The 18,171-nt window shown below is 40.4% G+C and overlaps 1 protein-coding gene across 1 annotated transcript; it reads left to right on the top strand.

Moving 5' to 3' along the window:
- The first annotated feature begins 1,174 nt into the window (after positions 1–1,174).
- LOC100498224 (thioredoxin) lies at positions 1,175–6,797 on the top strand. Its single transcript, XM_018090956.2, has 5 exons — positions 1,175–1,329; positions 3,264–3,368; positions 3,883–3,939; positions 5,007–5,072; positions 6,625–6,797. The coding sequence occupies exons 1-5, from the start codon at positions 1,306–1,308 to the stop codon at positions 6,685–6,687; spliced, it is 315 nt and encodes a 104-aa protein (XP_017946445.1). The 5' UTR covers positions 1,175–1,305; the 3' UTR covers positions 6,688–6,797.
- Positions 6,798–18,171: the final 11,374 nt, after the last annotated feature.

Genomic DNA, 18,171 nt, shown 5'->3' with positions numbered 1-18,171 from the left:
CTGTCCTGCCCCCACCTTCCAGAAAGGTGAAATCCCAAGAAAGAGGCAGAACACCTTGATATGCCACAAATTTCCTTGAACCTTGATAAGGAAACATTTCCCCATCTAGAACTTAGGACTGCACTTAGGTGTCCAAACATTTAGGGGACTGCCTGAACAAAAGAACAACTAATTCTCCCATGTAAACTAGTAAAACTTAGACGGTCTTTCATTATAACTGAGACTTTTCCAGCATAGTTGCACTTCTTTGGCACCTATCTGGTTTTTACCCGAAAAGCCCGGAAAGGAATGGAATTTTCAGTTCAAAACTGCCTACCTGGTTTTCCAAATAAGGAAAATTGGTCAGGACGCTCCAAGACTGGCAAGGCGATCAGCCAATCACCACGTCATATTCCCACCTTTGTGATGTCACCACCCGGACATACTCCTGCCCGGAGTTAGCTTCAGGGAAAGGTGACAACCATAAGAAATACCCCTAGTTCCTTCTTCCTAATGGATTTGCCTGACTCACAAGAAGAATAAAAGCGGATTGCATGTTTTTACACCACAGGTGCGTGACCTTACATTTAGCAACACTGAATCTCCTCAGGCACATAGCCACCCAAAGTGCCAATTGTCTAGATCCCCTTCAAGAGCTAAACTACACAGGAGATTTCATAGAATGGTGTCAGATCCTACAAGTCAGATGTAGTTGCATAAGTTAAAAAATAATGGGACTGATAGAAAAATCTTGGAAGCTTTGCCATCTGACATAACGTGCCTGTGGGAAGGGAGATGTGATCTGATAGTGTATGAAAGAGTTGACTAAATTTTGTGTATTTTAGCCCTAAGGATGGGTCTTCAGAGTTTTGTGACATCTGCAAACACTGATACATTGCTTACAATGGCCACCACCAAATCATTAATGAAAACCATGACATAAAAGGGGACCCACCCCTGGAAAATTCCCTGCGGATCCCTAAACTTTAATTTAAATTAACTTGAAAAAACTGGCTTTCTACTCAAATCAAGGCCTGAATATTTAGAATATCAGTATAATTTAACCATGCACACATTTTCAGAATTCCCAAGCTTGTCTTTTTTATGTTGTTGTTTGGGTGTGTTCTACACATCTCAAAAACCAACGCTCTACAGCCAATTAATAGGAGCTTACCTACACCCTTCACCACAGGCACATGTTACATTCTAAGGAGGGAAGTAAGAATTATGGCAGTTCATCACAAAGCCCCGCCTCCACTTTTTCTGTATATTAAAGACTGAAAGGCAGAGGGCTTGATACTGCAGAGTGAGAAGATTGACGCAAAAATGATTAGGTACCTAAGAAGCGTGGTAAGTATATGAGCTTTCAGACCCCATGCAGGTCCCATCCTGTATCCTTGTGACAATTTTTTTACTCATATTAAAGGACTTGTTTCCCTAAAAATGTACTTTTAGTATGACATAGACATTGATATTCTGAGAAAATTTGTAATTGGTGATCATTTGTTATCATTTTTGAACTGTTTAGCTTTTTGTGCAGCAGCTTTTCATTTTGGAATTTGCTAGGGCTTAGTTTGCCATAGCAGCCAGGCAGTAGTTTGACTGAAATATGAATAAAAAGGCCCTGAATAGAAAGCAGCTAAAAAGTAAAAATAAATACAAGATTGTGGCCTCATGGAGCAATAGATTTCTGACTGCTGGAGTCAATGACCCCATTTGGAAGCTTTAAGGAGGCAGAAGTAGAAGGACTATAAGTTTAAAACTCTGTAAAAATTGAAAGGAAGCTAGGAGTAGGACATTCACTTAAAGTTAATCTCCACCTTTAAGCGCAGTAAAATCAGTGGGCTGATTTGGCCAAATATTACTAATAAGGAGGGAACATCATTCTTCTAGGCTCAAGCTGTGCAAGCCAACTCACCAAAATGTACATTTTGCCTTCCACCTGTCCCACCTTTTAATAGGGCAGTCCTACTCTTGCTGCTGCCATTCCAATTATGCAAAAAGGGGTGTGTGCTTATAGGAAATGGGCATGGTCCTTGGGGACATCACTTCAATGTGAGCATGGCCAAGAACTGTTGGTGCTTTGTGTCCTTGTTTCCATTTGCAATGGGGTCATGTGGTTGGAATTATGACCATTCTTTCTCTGTTACTTTTTTTAAATGATCACTAGTTTATTAATTATTTAATGCAATGCTACACCTAGGCAGAGGCCAGAGAGGTACCTGCACTAAGTACAGTATGAGAAGGGCAGATGTATTGCTTTATTTTTCTTTATCTTTCAACTTGGCTTCCTTATCATCACCATCTTTCCTTGCTTGCTCAGTTCCAGCCATTCTGTATCTCTCTTTTACTCCTGCACCCCTTTATGTTCTCTGATTCACTACCCCCTTTCTCTATTTATACTGCCATGGTGGATCTTCAGAAACAGTGTGGATACACAGGGGAAAGTGGGTGTGTAGGAAACCATGCACAGAAATCTATATTTATAAAACCAACTTTTTCTACCTCTCCCCATTGAAACCAGACCCACTCAAGGCCATAGCCATGTTTTTTCCTATTATCTTAAAAACTAAATGAAATTAAAACCCTTTAACAAATTAATACAATGTTAAGTTAACTGCAAATTGGAGTGCAAGCCCTTTGAAAATTTTTGTATACTGTTTTGACCCTGCACCCCCAATTGTTGAATATCAGAAAATCTGAGTGTGGCTGCGACATTTATATATATATAAATTTACATACATGTGTGTGTTTGTGTGTGAGTGGTTGTTTGCATTCATCTCTCTCTCTATGTAGCTTGTATTATAGAAAATAGTGGGGCTGGTGTCACAATATATTAGAAAATAATTGGAGTCAATTCAGAGCACCATTCTAAGCACTTCTGCACTTTACAGAATTTTTTAAAAAGGATAAAACGCCTGTTGTGATGTTGCTTTACTTGGAAAATTAAGCTAGAAGAGCTATTTGATGTTTCTCTGGTCAGTTCTAAACAGAGAAACATCAAAACAGGTGTCTTCTCTTTAAACATTTTTTATTCTTTCTTAAGGTATTGCACAGATGCTGGGCTGGGGGGGTGCAGGGTGTTAGCTTTAGAAGATTAATTTAATGCCAGGTAGCTTTTTTTAAATGCATACTGACAAGCTCCTGTTAAAATCAGTTTTTTGTCATGACCCTTCTAATTTTTCAATTCATGGAATTATGTATTCATGACAGCTTATTATGTAAGTGCATTTCTGTGTGTGTAAAATAAGACTTGAAAGTATAAACATTTTTTTCACTAACAGGAGGAATTGCAATATGCACTGCGAGATGCTGGTCAGAAACTTGTGTTGGTCAACTTTTCTTCACACAAGTGTGGCCAGTGTACAATAGTTGCCCCGGAATATGAAGTAAGTGGTGTAAAATGTGTTTATGTATGTGTGCATGCATTTAATTGCTGAAATTAAAATTAAAAAAAAAACCCACTGTCATGAGATACTGTACAATCATAGGTTTTCTGCCACCACAAGCCACTTGTACAGCTTAACATGATAGGGCATAATTTGTAAAATATTTTGCTGGCTGGCGTTAGGCTTATCTGACTGAATGGTTTGTACTATACACAGTAGTAATTCAAGGGAATTGTAATTCGGGGTCATCATTACCCTTCTAAAGAAACAACCAATATTTTTGAAAAGTCAATGTATTTATAGTCTGACATTATCTGTTATAAAATGTCTGCTTAAAGCGATTGCCTACTTGTTTCAGTGCACAGTAAGGATATCGGCATTCCTGTGTTCTGCTGCCATTACCCTAATAGGCCTCTAGGAAAAGAGATTCGTATTAAAGATTTATAAATGTCATTTATGGACTCACACAGGTTATTGTCTGAAGTAAACTATTTTTATTGTGTTCCTCTTACAGAAACTATGTACTGAATATCCTGATATTTTGCTGTACAAGGTTTTGGATGATGCACCAGTAAGTTAATACTGTTCTCTATGTATGTATGTATGTATTTACATTTTAAGATTAAGTTATAAATGTTGAAGAGACAAGCGGAAGGAGGCCCCTGTCCTGTAGATTTACAATCCCCCATACGTAATAAAAGGCACTTGGTTTGCCCTGGTGCAGTATTCCACAGTAACCAATAAGATATTTGCTTTTAAACAGGTGACCAGTAAATGATATCTGATCTGATGATTGGTTGCTATGGGAGAAAAGACACATAGCCCCCAGTCTTTTTAAAACTAAGGTTAAAGACTACCTTTTGGAGCACTCGCCCAGCACCTAATCTGGGAACTGGCACTTATATTGTAGTGTCACGTACTGTGACCTACAGCACTTATATTTGCCTATTTGTGTCTGTTAGTTACCCTCCCATATAGATTGTAAGCTCTACGGGGCAGGGACCTCCTTCCTCTTGTGTCCTCGACTCTTAACTTATTGCTGCTGTATTTATCTGTATTTATTATTATACTTTGTATTTATCTATTATCTTATTAACACCCTGTTTGTATTAATCTGTTCTACTGTACAGCGCTGCGTACATAAGTAGCGCTTTATAAATAAAGATATACATACATACATACATAGCAAACCTTACATATTTTATTACATTCCCCAAGTGTATATGAAGTATTTTCTTACAATACCGTTGAACAATTTACAAGGAATCATGCCCCACTATTTTAAAATACTAGAATATAAGTAGTCCATTTGATATCAATGCATATTTTCATGCTGCCAGAATCACACATACTGTTGACAAGCTCACTGATGCCTAGAAGGTGGTGTTTAAACAACATGCATGCCCATAATGAATAAATTACTGCCAAATACAAGCTGCACTGCGTTGTATTCATGAGGGCAGTCGCATGTGTCTGTTCTCTGATACAGAACATAATGCAAATATAGAGGAAATCAGGCCGCAAACAAATGGGAGATGGTCCCTGTTTTTGCAAACTAAAGCATGCTATCCTCATGCTTTTTCCTATAACTGTGTCTGAATCTTCATTATTTTAATTATCTTAATTATTTCTTTTCAGAAACTGTGTCAACACTGTGAAATTACTTCCACCCCAACGTTCGTTTTCTACAAAGATCGGCTAAAGGTAAGCAGAGCTTATTTACTTACAGTATATGGTTCCCCAGTGCAGTGGCAGATTTTCTATGGCACTATCAAATGTGGCTATGTCAAGTAATATCACCTAAAGAACATACTGAGGAATGAGTGATATGCAAGAATGCAAGTCTTTACCTGGCACAGATGATCAGAGGAGAGGCATCTTGCACAGGGAAAAGGCCTGTATACCCCCCTTTTTAACATGAGTTCAATAAAGAGAGCTTGTGCTGAACTTACTTGTCACCTATTGTTTAATTAGTAAATATGTATGGTTTTTGTTTCTTCTTGCACAAAACAGGGCAAAACTGAAACTGAACTCATTCTATGTCACAAAAAAACAGAGGACTGCAGATTTGATTTTTGATTCTGTTCAGATATGGATCTAAATACCCACGGGCAAGGTGCAAAATTTGCAACCAGGTTACCCTCCCCCCCTTCACAGCACAACATATCACCTGTCATCCCCTTACCAATATTGCATGCCAACACTACTGCTGGATGCCATGGTGGCACCGGTCCTTTTGCAATCGTCAGTGCCAGGCCAAGCTGGCTGGGCACCCTAGGCAACCCAGCTGGCCACCTTGCTCCCACCCACGCTGTGTGTGCATATATTTGTGCACATTCATTTATGTACATTCTTTTATTTGTACATGTGCACTCATTTGTTCACGGTGAATGAATGAATGCGCATCAAATGTGAGTCACAAGGGCACGGACTAGGAGTAGGCAACAGCCTAGAACCCCCAACACTACAATTGTGTACCCTGCTCCCAAGGTGTCCCCCTTATTCCACTGTTTGTGGCTTCATTTTCAGATTTTGCCTTGTTTAGTGTTAGAAGTAATAAAAAGTATAAATATTTTCTATTTTAAACAATAAGTAAAAAGCATGTTCAGTACAAACCATAATTATTAAACTAATGTTAAAAAACGAGGTACAGTATATGGAAAAGAATGTGTTTGCTTTCATTATTCAAACTGTTATACATGTTTTTGGTTATATAACCCCTTTCATTTTGGTGTCAAAATTTATGTTTTATTCCCTATAAAACTTTTAGCTAAACTGTATATAAAAAGTGCAATGTTTGTGCTATCCTGTATAACATATATAGGGGCAGATTTATCAAACTGTGAAATTAGAGCTCACCACATTAAAAAATCCCATAGGAATGAATAGTGGGGACATTTAATGTGGTGATTTCTAACTTAACAATTTGATAAATCTGCTTCATGGTTCTTCCTCCACCATATTGTATCATTTGAGCTAAATCAGTCAGATCCAAATCTTTGGTATCTGGTGCCAGAAATTATATCACACAGGAACCGTGGCTCTGCTAACAGGTTCTTCAATGCTGCATGAGTAGTTATGGCCCAAATTGGTCATTAGCTGCTGAATTGGCAGTTCATAACTGTGTATGGGCACCTTAATATTTGATTCTATATTTAGAATTGCCATATTCTATTACTGCCTAAAAGAGAAGTGTGGGAAAGTAACACTGTTAGAAAATGTTTTTCAAAATTGTATTTTTCTTTCTCCCTCTCAGATCAAGCAGTTCAGTGGTGCTGATATAGTGCAACTAAGGGAAACCATCAGGAAGCTATACTGAATCACCAATGCTTGCAAAACTGATTCCAAAGATAACAAATGCTTCTTTTTCTCTTAATCTCAAAAAATTCTAAAAAATTCTAAAAAAAATAAATGCATGCCTGAAATCAAGTGTATCGTTTATTTTTAAAGTTAGCCTTATGTGATATATAGTTTTTGTAGAAGTGGCATTATGTACTTAATTATAGGCTGGTTAAACATGTAAAACAAAACAGGCAATAAACAATAAGGGGGAAGAACACCAACCAATAAACAATGGAAAAAGCCAATTAATGTTTATAGCAACAGGCAACATGAAAGTTGGAGATTAAACTGCTAGCATATCTCTTTAGCAATTTAGAGATCCCTCTGCAATTTAGGGATACTCTTTCAATGCCTGACACAGACAAATATTCCAAGGTGCTGTTGGAGCATGTAAGAAAATGTCTAGCCACATTAGTTTTATTATTCAGAAACCCATTATCCAGAAAACACTGAATTACAGGAAGACCATTTCCATTTTACTCAAATAATTATATTTTTTTAAATGATTTACTGTAATAATAAAACAGTACCTTGTTTAGGAGAAAGTGGATCAGGCCTAGAGGTTAAAGGAGAAGGAAAGGCTAATAATGAGTTAATCTCAAGCTGCAGGCATACCTTCAGTTCTCAGTCCTCAGTGCCCTTAAGTCTCCCCATATTTCTCCCGTTCACATGATCAGAAGCCTCATAGAAAAAAACCGCTGAGCTCTGTGAATAAAGTTCCCACAATGCCTCACTCCTGCACCAAGACCAAGACCGGTGTACATGCTCAGTTATTAAGACTATGAGGAAGCTTCCTGCTGATTGGCTCACACATTCCTAAGGGGGGGAGGGAGTTCTTAGCATTCTTGAGGGAGGGGGGAGCAGGAGAGGGGAGAGAGGAGAGAGCTGCATGTCTCTGGCACAGGAAATCCTGTGTTTCTTTTTAAAGAGAACTCAGTGCAGCATTTCTGTGAGTGCTTTTGGCTGTATTTACATAGACCTTTCTGATAAAGCTTACTTAGTTTTTACCTTTCCTTCTCCTTTAAGTGATTCGACACTGATCTGAGATCTGCTAAAGGACCTGCTTTGATTTCCTGTGCCAACTCCTTTTGACACTGAACAAGCCACTTAATCTCCTGGTATCCCAGCCTTTAATGGCTGCCTTGAGTCCAATGGGAGTTCAACAGGAGAAAGGCACTATATAAATTATTCCCTTACTTACCCTAACTAAGATATAATAAAAATGCCCAAGGCAATCACCTATCCACACCCACCCGCACATTAATCTTCTCAGTGCTCACATACATAACTCCCCCTGTGCAAATTAACCATCTTGTGTGGCGAATCTCAGACTGTTAATACTTAGCCACCACAGTGTTTAAATATTCAATTCAATACCACATTCCTTCAATTGATTATTAATATTTATTTTATGGTTTAAAATATGACAATTTATTTTGTTAGATATAATTGTGATATAAGTAAATTGGAAAGCCACAAGTGTAATGGCACACCAAATGATAAATAGAAAATCAAACTTTATTTAATTTAATTAAAACTCCATAGGTTAAAAAACAAGAAAAAGAATTGAAAATTCAAGAGTTAAAAATATAAAGGGCAAACTTGGTACCTATAAGTTCAAACACGGTCAAAAATGGACCAAATTGGTGTTCTTTCAAATGACTGATGTTCCTTAGTGTGGTAACTGAACTAGCAAAATATTACAGACTCTTAAATGTAGCAATTTGAGTAGGCTGCAGTCGAAAACTGCCTATGAGAATGCCACATTGATTCTAAATTTATTGATCGGTCTCATGTACTGTGCACGCAGCCGTGCGGTAATGTTACAACTCTAATCGCAACAATTGTTGCTAATATAGTGATGTGTTTGGCAGCTCTCCCAGACTGCTCTCAATGCAGCTCAATCAGCGCGGTCACAAAGTGGGAGAATGGTTCCGTATTCTAGCAAATATAGACAGTGGGACCCCAATTCTTTCAAATGTTCAAACGGAAGGTAAGTATATCTCAAAAATCATATCATAAAAAATATAGCTCAATTAATTTAAGAGAACTATATAAAAACTCCTCCGAGTCTTCCAAAGGTATTCAGCGTCAATTGGCAAATAATACAGTGCCCTTACACTGCATTCAAATAGGTAATTTATAGTTCAAATTATTCTGAATATCTGTCTATAGAATTGCTCGTCTTAATTCCGTGTCACAATAGATTCAGTGGGACGGCGCAGGTCAAATGATCTGGGAGGTGAGTATACTGAACAAGTGGGGTAATTACGGGTGCATCTGTCCAGCCAGGGGCCACCAGGAATCAGAACCCTACACTATTCCCAGTTGTGCCTACAATTGGCAAGATGATCTCTTTTCCCAATAAACCTTTTTTTCTAATGAACACCAGAATATATTAGCCCAGACAGGGTGCCTTACGTGGTCGACACCGTATTAGTAATTGTAAGTCACTATTTCAATGTTCTTACCCCCTCTGTCTCGCTCCCTCAAATATCTGATGGTCAGAATCAGGGAGACCAGATACGGGAAGAGTGAGCACACTTATTAATTCACACACACGGTAAAGGAATTATAGAATCTAAGAATAACGGCTCAACCAATGTACCCCGAACTGCAAACAAGCCCCAAACTGTTATAAAGATTCACCAGAAGCTTTCGCTCCCATGTTGAAGCCCACATGTGCATTGTCTATTATTCACTAAATGAGTGTAATTAGGACACGGCGACCATGCCTACTACTGTAAATCTATATACCTCGGCATGGCTATGTTTGAATTAAATCTAACCATCAACAACCACAGGCAGCCTACAAACCATTACCTCATCGTGCCTACCACTACACATTCAGGTTACCTCGGCACTAGTGATGAGCGAATCTGTTCCGTTTCGCTTCGCCGAAAAATTCGCGAATCTTTGAAAAGATCCGCGAAACGGCGAAAAATTCGCGAAGCGGCGAAAATGTCGTGCGACAAAAAAAATTGTCGCCCGCGGCTATTATTTTGTCGCGCGGCTATTATTTTGTCGCACGGCTCTTGTTTTGTCGCACGGCTCTTGTTTCGTCCTGCGGCTCTTGTTTCGTCGCCCGCGGCTCTTGTTTCGTCGCGCGGCTCTTGTTTCGTCGCCCGCGGCTCTTGTTTCGTCGCGCGGCTCTTGTTTCGTCGCCCGCGGCTCTTGTTTCGTCGCCCGCGGCTCTTGTTTCGTCGCGCGGCTCTTGTTTCGTCGCCCGCGGCTCTTGTTTCGTCGCGCGGCTCTTGTTTCGTCGCGCGCGGCTCTTGTTTCGTCGCGCGGCTCTTGTTTCGTCGTGCGGCTCTTGTTTCGTCGCCCGCGACTATTCTTTTTTGACGCCGCGACAATTTTTGGACGTGCGCGAATTTTTCCGCGGCGAAATTTTCCATCCGTTTCGCGAAACAATCCGCCAATGGCGAAACGCGGAAATTCGCCGCGAATCCATGCCTGGCGAAACTTTTCGCCCATCACTACTCGGCACGACTACATAGAAAAGTGCACAGGATTGCGAGCGATAAATCAGTTGAATCAAACTATCAACAACCACAAACAGCCTAAGAACTATTACCTCATCATGCCTACCACCATATATACAGGTTACCTCGGCACGGCTACACAAAAAGGTACACAAGATTGCGAACGCCGGCGTGCATTTCGCTCATAGCTTTATCAAGGCGAATTAAACCGCTTTCCTACCGATCAATTTAAATTCTTCTCAACCAATCACAACCCCCATGTGAAACATCATTAACCCTTATTTATATGGGGAGGATTTTCCGATCTGGAATTCAGAATACCGAAACACTAATTTATGAATATCGGGTTAACTCCTAACTTATCTCATGATTAAATCAAATGGTGAGTGCAAATAATACAAAAGGTGAAATAAGGAAAAATAACAATAATGCAATAATATTGAGTTGATTGCTGTTTGTGTGGATGCTGCGGTGTTTACTCTTTGATCACATCGCAGGGGCGTGAAAAGGTGCAGTTATAAAGTTATCCTTTACCATGAGAAAACAAAAGATTTTTTTTAACAATAAATGATCGATTGATATTGATCAGTGAAGGATCCTAATTGCATTACACACATTACACACATATTGTGCACCCACTACTCTTGTGCAAGGTTACCTTTTTCTCTTTGCATAATTGTGATATATACAATGAAAATATTACCAGTAAATATGTTTTGAATAAAGGTTGAAAATAACTTAATTAAAATACTGTTTACAGGGTTTTTGAGGCGGTAAGAAGGCAAAAAAAAAAAAAATATATATATATATATATATATATGTATTGATTAACTTGACACAGATGATGACTAGAAAATCTTATAAAGTACTACTTTGGTTGAAATTCTTGTAGACGGAGGGCCTAATCTAGGGCTGTAGGTAGCATGGGACTGTAGCTGGGGGGAGCAGCAGTGGCAGGGTTAATGATAACGCACCTGGTGGGTAATGGGGTTCCTGATGAAAATTAAGCAGCAGCTGGGCAAGGGGTCATGGCAAGTTTAGGGGCTGACAGAATATTGGCTACAAGGAGTCACATGTACAGGGTAGGGGGGGTATAAAAGGGCAAGCTCTTGGGCACAGGCTCACCTTCCATCAGGAGCGGTCTTAAGACGTTCCCACCCACCCACCCCATGTTAGTGTGTACTTTGTAATGATTGTAATTCAGTAGTTGTATAATAAAAAAAATATATATATATATTGTCGCAGCTTGGAGGTGTTTATGTTGGTCTAAAATTAATGGGAGAGTTGAAACAAATTTGATATGCTCCTGGCCTGGCATTAAGGCGGAGGCAAAAGATTTAAAATAAGGCAGCTGGAAGAGTTATTATTCTGGCGTGCTTGGTTCATTTTGTGTTTATTTTGGTGAGATTTAATAAATAAGCTGCGGCCATTATATTCCACCCAGCTCTGGTCTCCGAGTGGTTCTTTATTATTTTAAGTAAACAATATTACATCCAGCGTACAAGTCCCATGACTGTTGGTTAACTATGAGAACAGAACACGGACATCCAGGAAATTAAAACAAAAGGGTCAAGTTCCTATACCAAGGGATAACAGTTGTTTGAAGGGAACAACAGATATGATGAAATTGTGTTGGTTTATAATCCATCACAGACCTAATGGGATAAATGCATTTCTATGTAAATTCTACAAAATTAATCTAATCCTAAATTACTGTGTACTTTGACAGCAGGGGAAAAACAGGCCATCAGATGTGCATATAGGAGGATTGTGTTTTGCTGAACATGGACTATTTCTCTTAAACCAATGGACCCGGCAGAAAGTGTGTAACTCCATAGCGGGTATTGTTACAACTGCTAAAAATATACTAAATGTCAGCCATTTTTGCAAAAATAGGCGCACTACCCTACATAAAAAAACTGTGTTAAAGAACATATTGCACCAAGGGGATCAAGCCCTGATCCCAAGGGTGTGACCTAATGACACAGAAACATGAGTCAAATACTGGGGTCTACTGTCACTTAACCACTGCAGCTGCTACGTACATCCTCACCTACTCTGTACTCCACTCACACCTGCATCGTATCACTATATACTAGCCCTCTAGTACTACTACACTAATCTGCCCACTCCTACTAACACTACTCTTCTCCCTCCTACCTACACTACTGACACTAACCTCTGCTTACCTACACTACTCACATACCCTCCCTCCTAACTCCACACAACCTCTGCCTCCTACCTACACTACTCACACTAACCTCTGCCCCTCCTACCTACACTACTCACACTAACTTACACTGCACCTCCACCCCACACTACACTACACCACTCACACCACCACTTGCCCACCTACACCTAACCTACACTACACCTCTCCTACCCACTACCTCACACCTATACACTACTCACCACTAACCTCCCACTCCTACCTACACTACTCACTACCATCTCACACTCCTACCTCCTACACTACCTCACTACCCACACACCCCCAACCACCTACACTACCACCTACTCACCACTAACCCCCTCACACTACTCACACCACCACCTACCCACTCTACTCACACTACACTCTGTCCCCTCCTACCTACACTACTCACACTAACCTCACCCTCCTACCTACACTACTCACCACTCAACCACTTGCCCCTCTCTACCTACACTACTACACACTACCCTAGCCCCTCCTGCCACACTCCACACACCTTCACTCCTGCCCTACCTCCTCACCTCCCACTACCCAACTCACTCACACTAACCTCTCCCTCCCTACCTACTCCAAACCACTACACTCATCACTGCCACCTACTGCCACTCTCCTCCTCCCACTCACTCACCACACACCATCACACTCTGCCCCTCCTACCTACATAACTACTCACACTACCCTACCCTTCACCCCTACCTACACTCCACACCACCCACTACTACACACTCATCACCCCTCCTACACTACTACACACTACTCTACCACTGCCCGCCTACCTACACTACTCACACACACACTACTGCCCCTCCTACACACTTACACTACCACCTCCTAACCTACACTCACACCTCACCTCTGCCCCTCCTACCTACACTACTCACACTCATCACTGCCCCTCCTACCTAAACTACTCACACTAACCTCTGCCCCTCCTACCTACACTACGCACACTCACCACTGCCCTTCCTACCTACACTACTCACACTTACCTCTGCCCCTCCTACCTACACTACGTACACTCACCACTGCCCCTCCTACCTAACACTACTCTACATGCCACATCTGAACCTCTGCCCCTCCTACCTACACTACGTACACTCACCACTGCCCCTCCTACCTACACTACTCACACTCACCACTGCCCCTCCTACCTACACTACTCACACTTACCTCTGCCCCTCCTACCTACACTACTCACACTCACCACTGCCCCTCCTACCTACACTACTCACACTTACCTCTGCCCCTCCTACCTACACTACGCACACTCACCACTGCCCCTCCTACCTACACTACTCACACTCACCACTGCCCCTCCTACTTACACTGCTCACACTAACCACTGCCCCTCCTGCAATTCCACTCTGTGCTGGCACCTCTGACCCTCCTTCTTACTTTGCTTACACTCACCACTGCCCCTCCTACCTACACTACTCACACAAACCACTGTCCCTCCTACCTACACTACTCACACTCACCACTGCCCCTCCTACCTACACTACTCACACTCACCACTGCCCCTCCTACCTACACTACTCACACTCACCACTGCCCCTCCTACCTACACTACTCACACTAACCTCTGCCCCTCCTACCTACACTACTCACACTAACACCTGTCCCTCCTACCAACACTACACTCACTTACCACTGCCCCTCCTACCTACACTACTCACACTTACCACTGCCCCTCCTACATACACTACTCACACTTACCACTGCCCCTCCTACCTATACTACTAACACTCACCACTGCCCTTCCTACTTACACTGCTCACACTAACCACTGTCCCTCCTACCTACACTACTCACACTTACCACTGCCCCTCCTACCTATACTACTAACACTCACCACTGCCCTTCCTACTTACACTGCTCACACAAACCACTGTCCCTCCTACCTACACTACTCACACTTACCACTGCCCCTCCTACCTACACTACTCACACTCACCACTGCCCCTCCTACCTACACTACTCACACTCACCACTGCCCCTCCTATCTACACTACTCACACTCACCACTGCCTATCCTACCTAAACTACTCACACTAACACCTGTCCCTCCTACCTACACTACTCTCACTTACCACTGCCTCTTCTACCTAAACTACTCACACTAACCTCTGCCCCTTCTACCTATACTTTTCTCACTTACCACTGCCCCTCCTATCTACACTACTCAGACTCACCACTGCCCCTCCTACCTACACTACTCACACTCACCACTGCCCCTCCTATCTACACTACTCACACTCACCACTGCCTGTCCTACCAACATTACTCTCACTTACCACTGCCCGTCCTACCTACACTACTCACACTCACCATTACCTTTGGTCTTTGCATGTGTGAATGTTACAGACCCCTATTTTTTAGAGCTGTGTGCATCACATTTAGTGGGAGTTGCTATACTTTTTGACCACTGGGTGTTGTTGATATGTTTATAACAATAAAGGGCTTTGTTATTACCCTTTATTATTAGAGCCAACATGCTAATGCAGCACTGTTCAGAAATGATATACCACTCCCATTAATCCCTTAAACATTGGTTACAATCTAAGGGCCCAATAAAAAGCTTATGGCAACACTGTGCCTTTGATAAAATGATGGGGGCCACACTGTGCCAAAAATTTTAAAGGCCACACTGCACCTTTCATGAAACACCTGGGGGGGGGTGCACACTATGCCAATCTTGGCAGTATACAGTGACCAGTGAGTCAATGTCAATGAGATTCCAATACCATGTAGGGAATAACTGTGATTCATTCTCTTCCTTCCCCAACATGGGGACATTACCAATAACCTTGTGTTTGAACTGGGAAAGTGTGTTATTCCCAATTTATTTCTGGGTATCAGGCTGTAAAAATACCTATGAAAAAATAAAGAGAACAATCAAAAACAGAGATGTATTTTTATTATTAAAATGATTAGTGCTCTTTAATATATATTATTTCAGGGTGGAACTTAATAAGTGTAACCTCTGGACTCACGGAGAGTCATCCTTCAGCACTCAGGAGAGGAAAAGCCCCCTGTGGAGGAAACCTCTGGGGAACCATGGCTTGAAGGACTGCCCTTCCCTCTGGGCATTAAGAGGTTAAAGGAGTGACAAGGGGTAGAAAGTCCCTAAACTGAATGCATGTTGTCAAAAAGGGGGTATTTTCCTTTTAATATGTCTTCTGTCTTCTATTAGTCTTCTGAGTCTTCTGCAAAAAAACAAGAAAACAAGTTTGATGTAAGCAGTAACCATTCGAGGCAACAAGCTATGGGCCAATCAGATCCCGGCACACTTCAATCTCTATGCAAGACTGGGGTGTTTGACGTTTGGAGCTGAGATTCTCCATCTTCAACTTCTGCTTTCAATAAATCAAGAAAAACAGAATAAATGGGGAAGTTCAACTACAGTATGTTGTAATATGTCATAGAACTATTAATTCTTTACAAGTTTGTAATATACAGTGTATTTACATGAAAGTCCATAGGCCAGTATAATTCCTCTTCTTTCTTCGCCTTTGAAGGCAGGGCCCAGTGCCTTCTCTATCAACAATCCCTGCTTAAAAAAAATTAAAAAAAACAAGTTAAGGGGGAAGTTCAACTAGGTTTTAGTGTCTAATACAACTATTAATTCTTAACAACTTTGTAATATACAGTTAATTTACCTGCAAGTCCATAGGCCGTTATAGTTCTTCTTTCTGTACCTTTCAAGAAAGGACCTGGCGCACTGCAATCTCTATGGAAGACTGGAATATTGGACATAGAGATTTGCAGTGCACCGGGCTACTCTAACTCTTGAAAGCGGCAGTGCACCGGGCCGCTTTCTTTGCAAACTCCTACTTTTGGCTTCAATGGACAATGGACATTAAACATCATTATTAGTGGCCAAGCCAGTAAACTACTGGCCAGGTGCAAACCTAATTGTAAGTAGGGGTGACAGCATGCTTTTCCACATCCAACTGCACCATAAGGGAGTAATCTTTTATAATTTTACTAGGGATAAGTCTGCATCTTGTGTTGCTTTTACACTACAGGCATAGAGGTTGGCAGGCAATATTTGACTGACAGCTCAGATTTTTAATTACCATTACTTTCACTTTCCATTCAGCACTTCCTAGATGTCAACTAGATGGTGAATACAAAAGATTCTAGGGTTATTCGAAAATTGCCTTAATAACAAAGTAAATAATTTATATCGTGTTAAGAAAAGTTTCTTTTGCTCAACTAACATGATAGAAAAGGATTTGTAATTGTTTCCTATGATTACAGGTCCCCTTTGAGTACAATATCACATCAGGCAATTTTACAGATTTCCTTACCTAGCATTTTGTAGCTCCTTGGCATGGAAAAATCCACTTGAAATTGCACCCGATTCACTTTAAATGGCAGCCAGCTCGAAATGCAATAACTGTTTTAGTGATGATCATCTACTAAGAAAATGCACCAGAAAAATATTTTCAATCAAAATTAAATATGTCCTCCGCCCACAGCTACAAAGCACCCAGTAAAAATGCTTAGTATTGCTCCCTGTGCTGTTGTCTGACACTTGTTGTCAGAAATACGGCAGCCCTCAATACTGCCTGTCAAAAATGTATAGTTTGTATTCGTTAAATCTTTATTAATTTTTTCAAAAAAAGAAAAAACAAGGTAGATAGGAAGGGGTACAGAAAGGAAGGGAAGGGGAAAGGAGAAGCACAAATACCATATTCTCTTATCCAGAAACCATGAAAAAGGGTATACATCAAGTCATTTCTCATTTCTTATGTCAGCTCGTACTATACATTTCACTTTAATCTTTCACTAACAATAACCACCTATCTCATAAAAATGGTTAAGATTTAATTCTATTTACTTCTAGCCAAGGTGTCCAGTTTGTATTATATGTTTTTCAAAAACATACATACAGTGCACTTGACCATGACTTACAGTTTACACTACAGTTTACTGCTTTCTTCAAAGCAGTTATGATTAGGAGGAAAAATTGTCATTTAAACAATAGGGTATCTGAGAGACTCATTATACAAAGCTCTTTATCACTCTTTTAAATAACACTGCTCATTTTAAAGGCATGGAGGGGAAAGCAGCAGGGGTAAAAGTAAAATCATCATCATTGGATAGATAGAAAAATATAGATAGATAAATATACATTTTTTTCCAAAGTAAAATATTTAAAAGAACACATTTTAAATACAAACCCTATTCATCTAGCTTCTCTTTAACATACTGTATTCAGTATTAACATATATAACAGCTATACATGAATATAAGTAAATCTAAATAGTATAACTAAAAATGACTAAAACAAACATTATGGTGCAGCAATAGAAACAAATGTTCAATGTTTCTTAATAAAACATAATATAAGTTATCAAAATTTAGACAACATGTTATTATGGGAGTGATTCATAAGAGAATATAATAGAAGCAGCCATGGTACACAAACTAATTTTCCAAAAATGGATTTAAATCAGTCCAGAGAAGTTACTCTGAACAACATTACTGTAGAAGGCAGGAACAACTAAGGGTGTAAATTGTGAGGCACAAAGGTGGGTCAGGCAATATGTGATTCACAGCTGAGATGACCTATATACCTTTATAACAAGTATGGGTGTGTTAATCTGTTTTTTATTTATCACAGCTTTTTATACCTGGGTGACAGGTCGCCTTTCAAGGAGAAGGAAAGGTCAAAACTAAGTCCTCTATTAAAAGAAATAAAGGATTTCTTGTCTTCCTTTGTGTAAACATGTTCTTCGGTATCAGATTTCCT

The sequence above is a fragment of the Xenopus tropicalis genome, chromosome 1, assembly GCF_000004195.4.
Source record: "Xenopus tropicalis strain Nigerian chromosome 1, UCB_Xtro_10.0, whole genome shotgun sequence".
Classification (NCBI taxonomy): domain Eukaryota; kingdom Metazoa; phylum Chordata; class Amphibia; order Anura; family Pipidae; genus Xenopus; species Xenopus tropicalis.
This window is presented reverse-complemented; position numbering and strand designations above follow the sequence as displayed.

Excerpts from the sequence above, each read along its gene's own strand:
- LOC100498224 (XM_018090956.2), top strand. The coding sequence starts at position 1,306 with ATGATTAGGTACCTAAGAAGCGTG. Across the intron at positions 3,369-3,882 it reads TAGTTGCCCCGGAATATGAA|AAACTATGTACTGAATATCC; the intron begins GTAAGTGGTGTA and ends TTCCTCTTACAG. Across the intron at positions 5,073-6,624 it reads TCTACAAAGATCGGCTAAAG|ATCAAGCAGTTCAGTGGTGC; the intron begins GTAAGCAGAGCT and ends TCTCCCTCTCAG.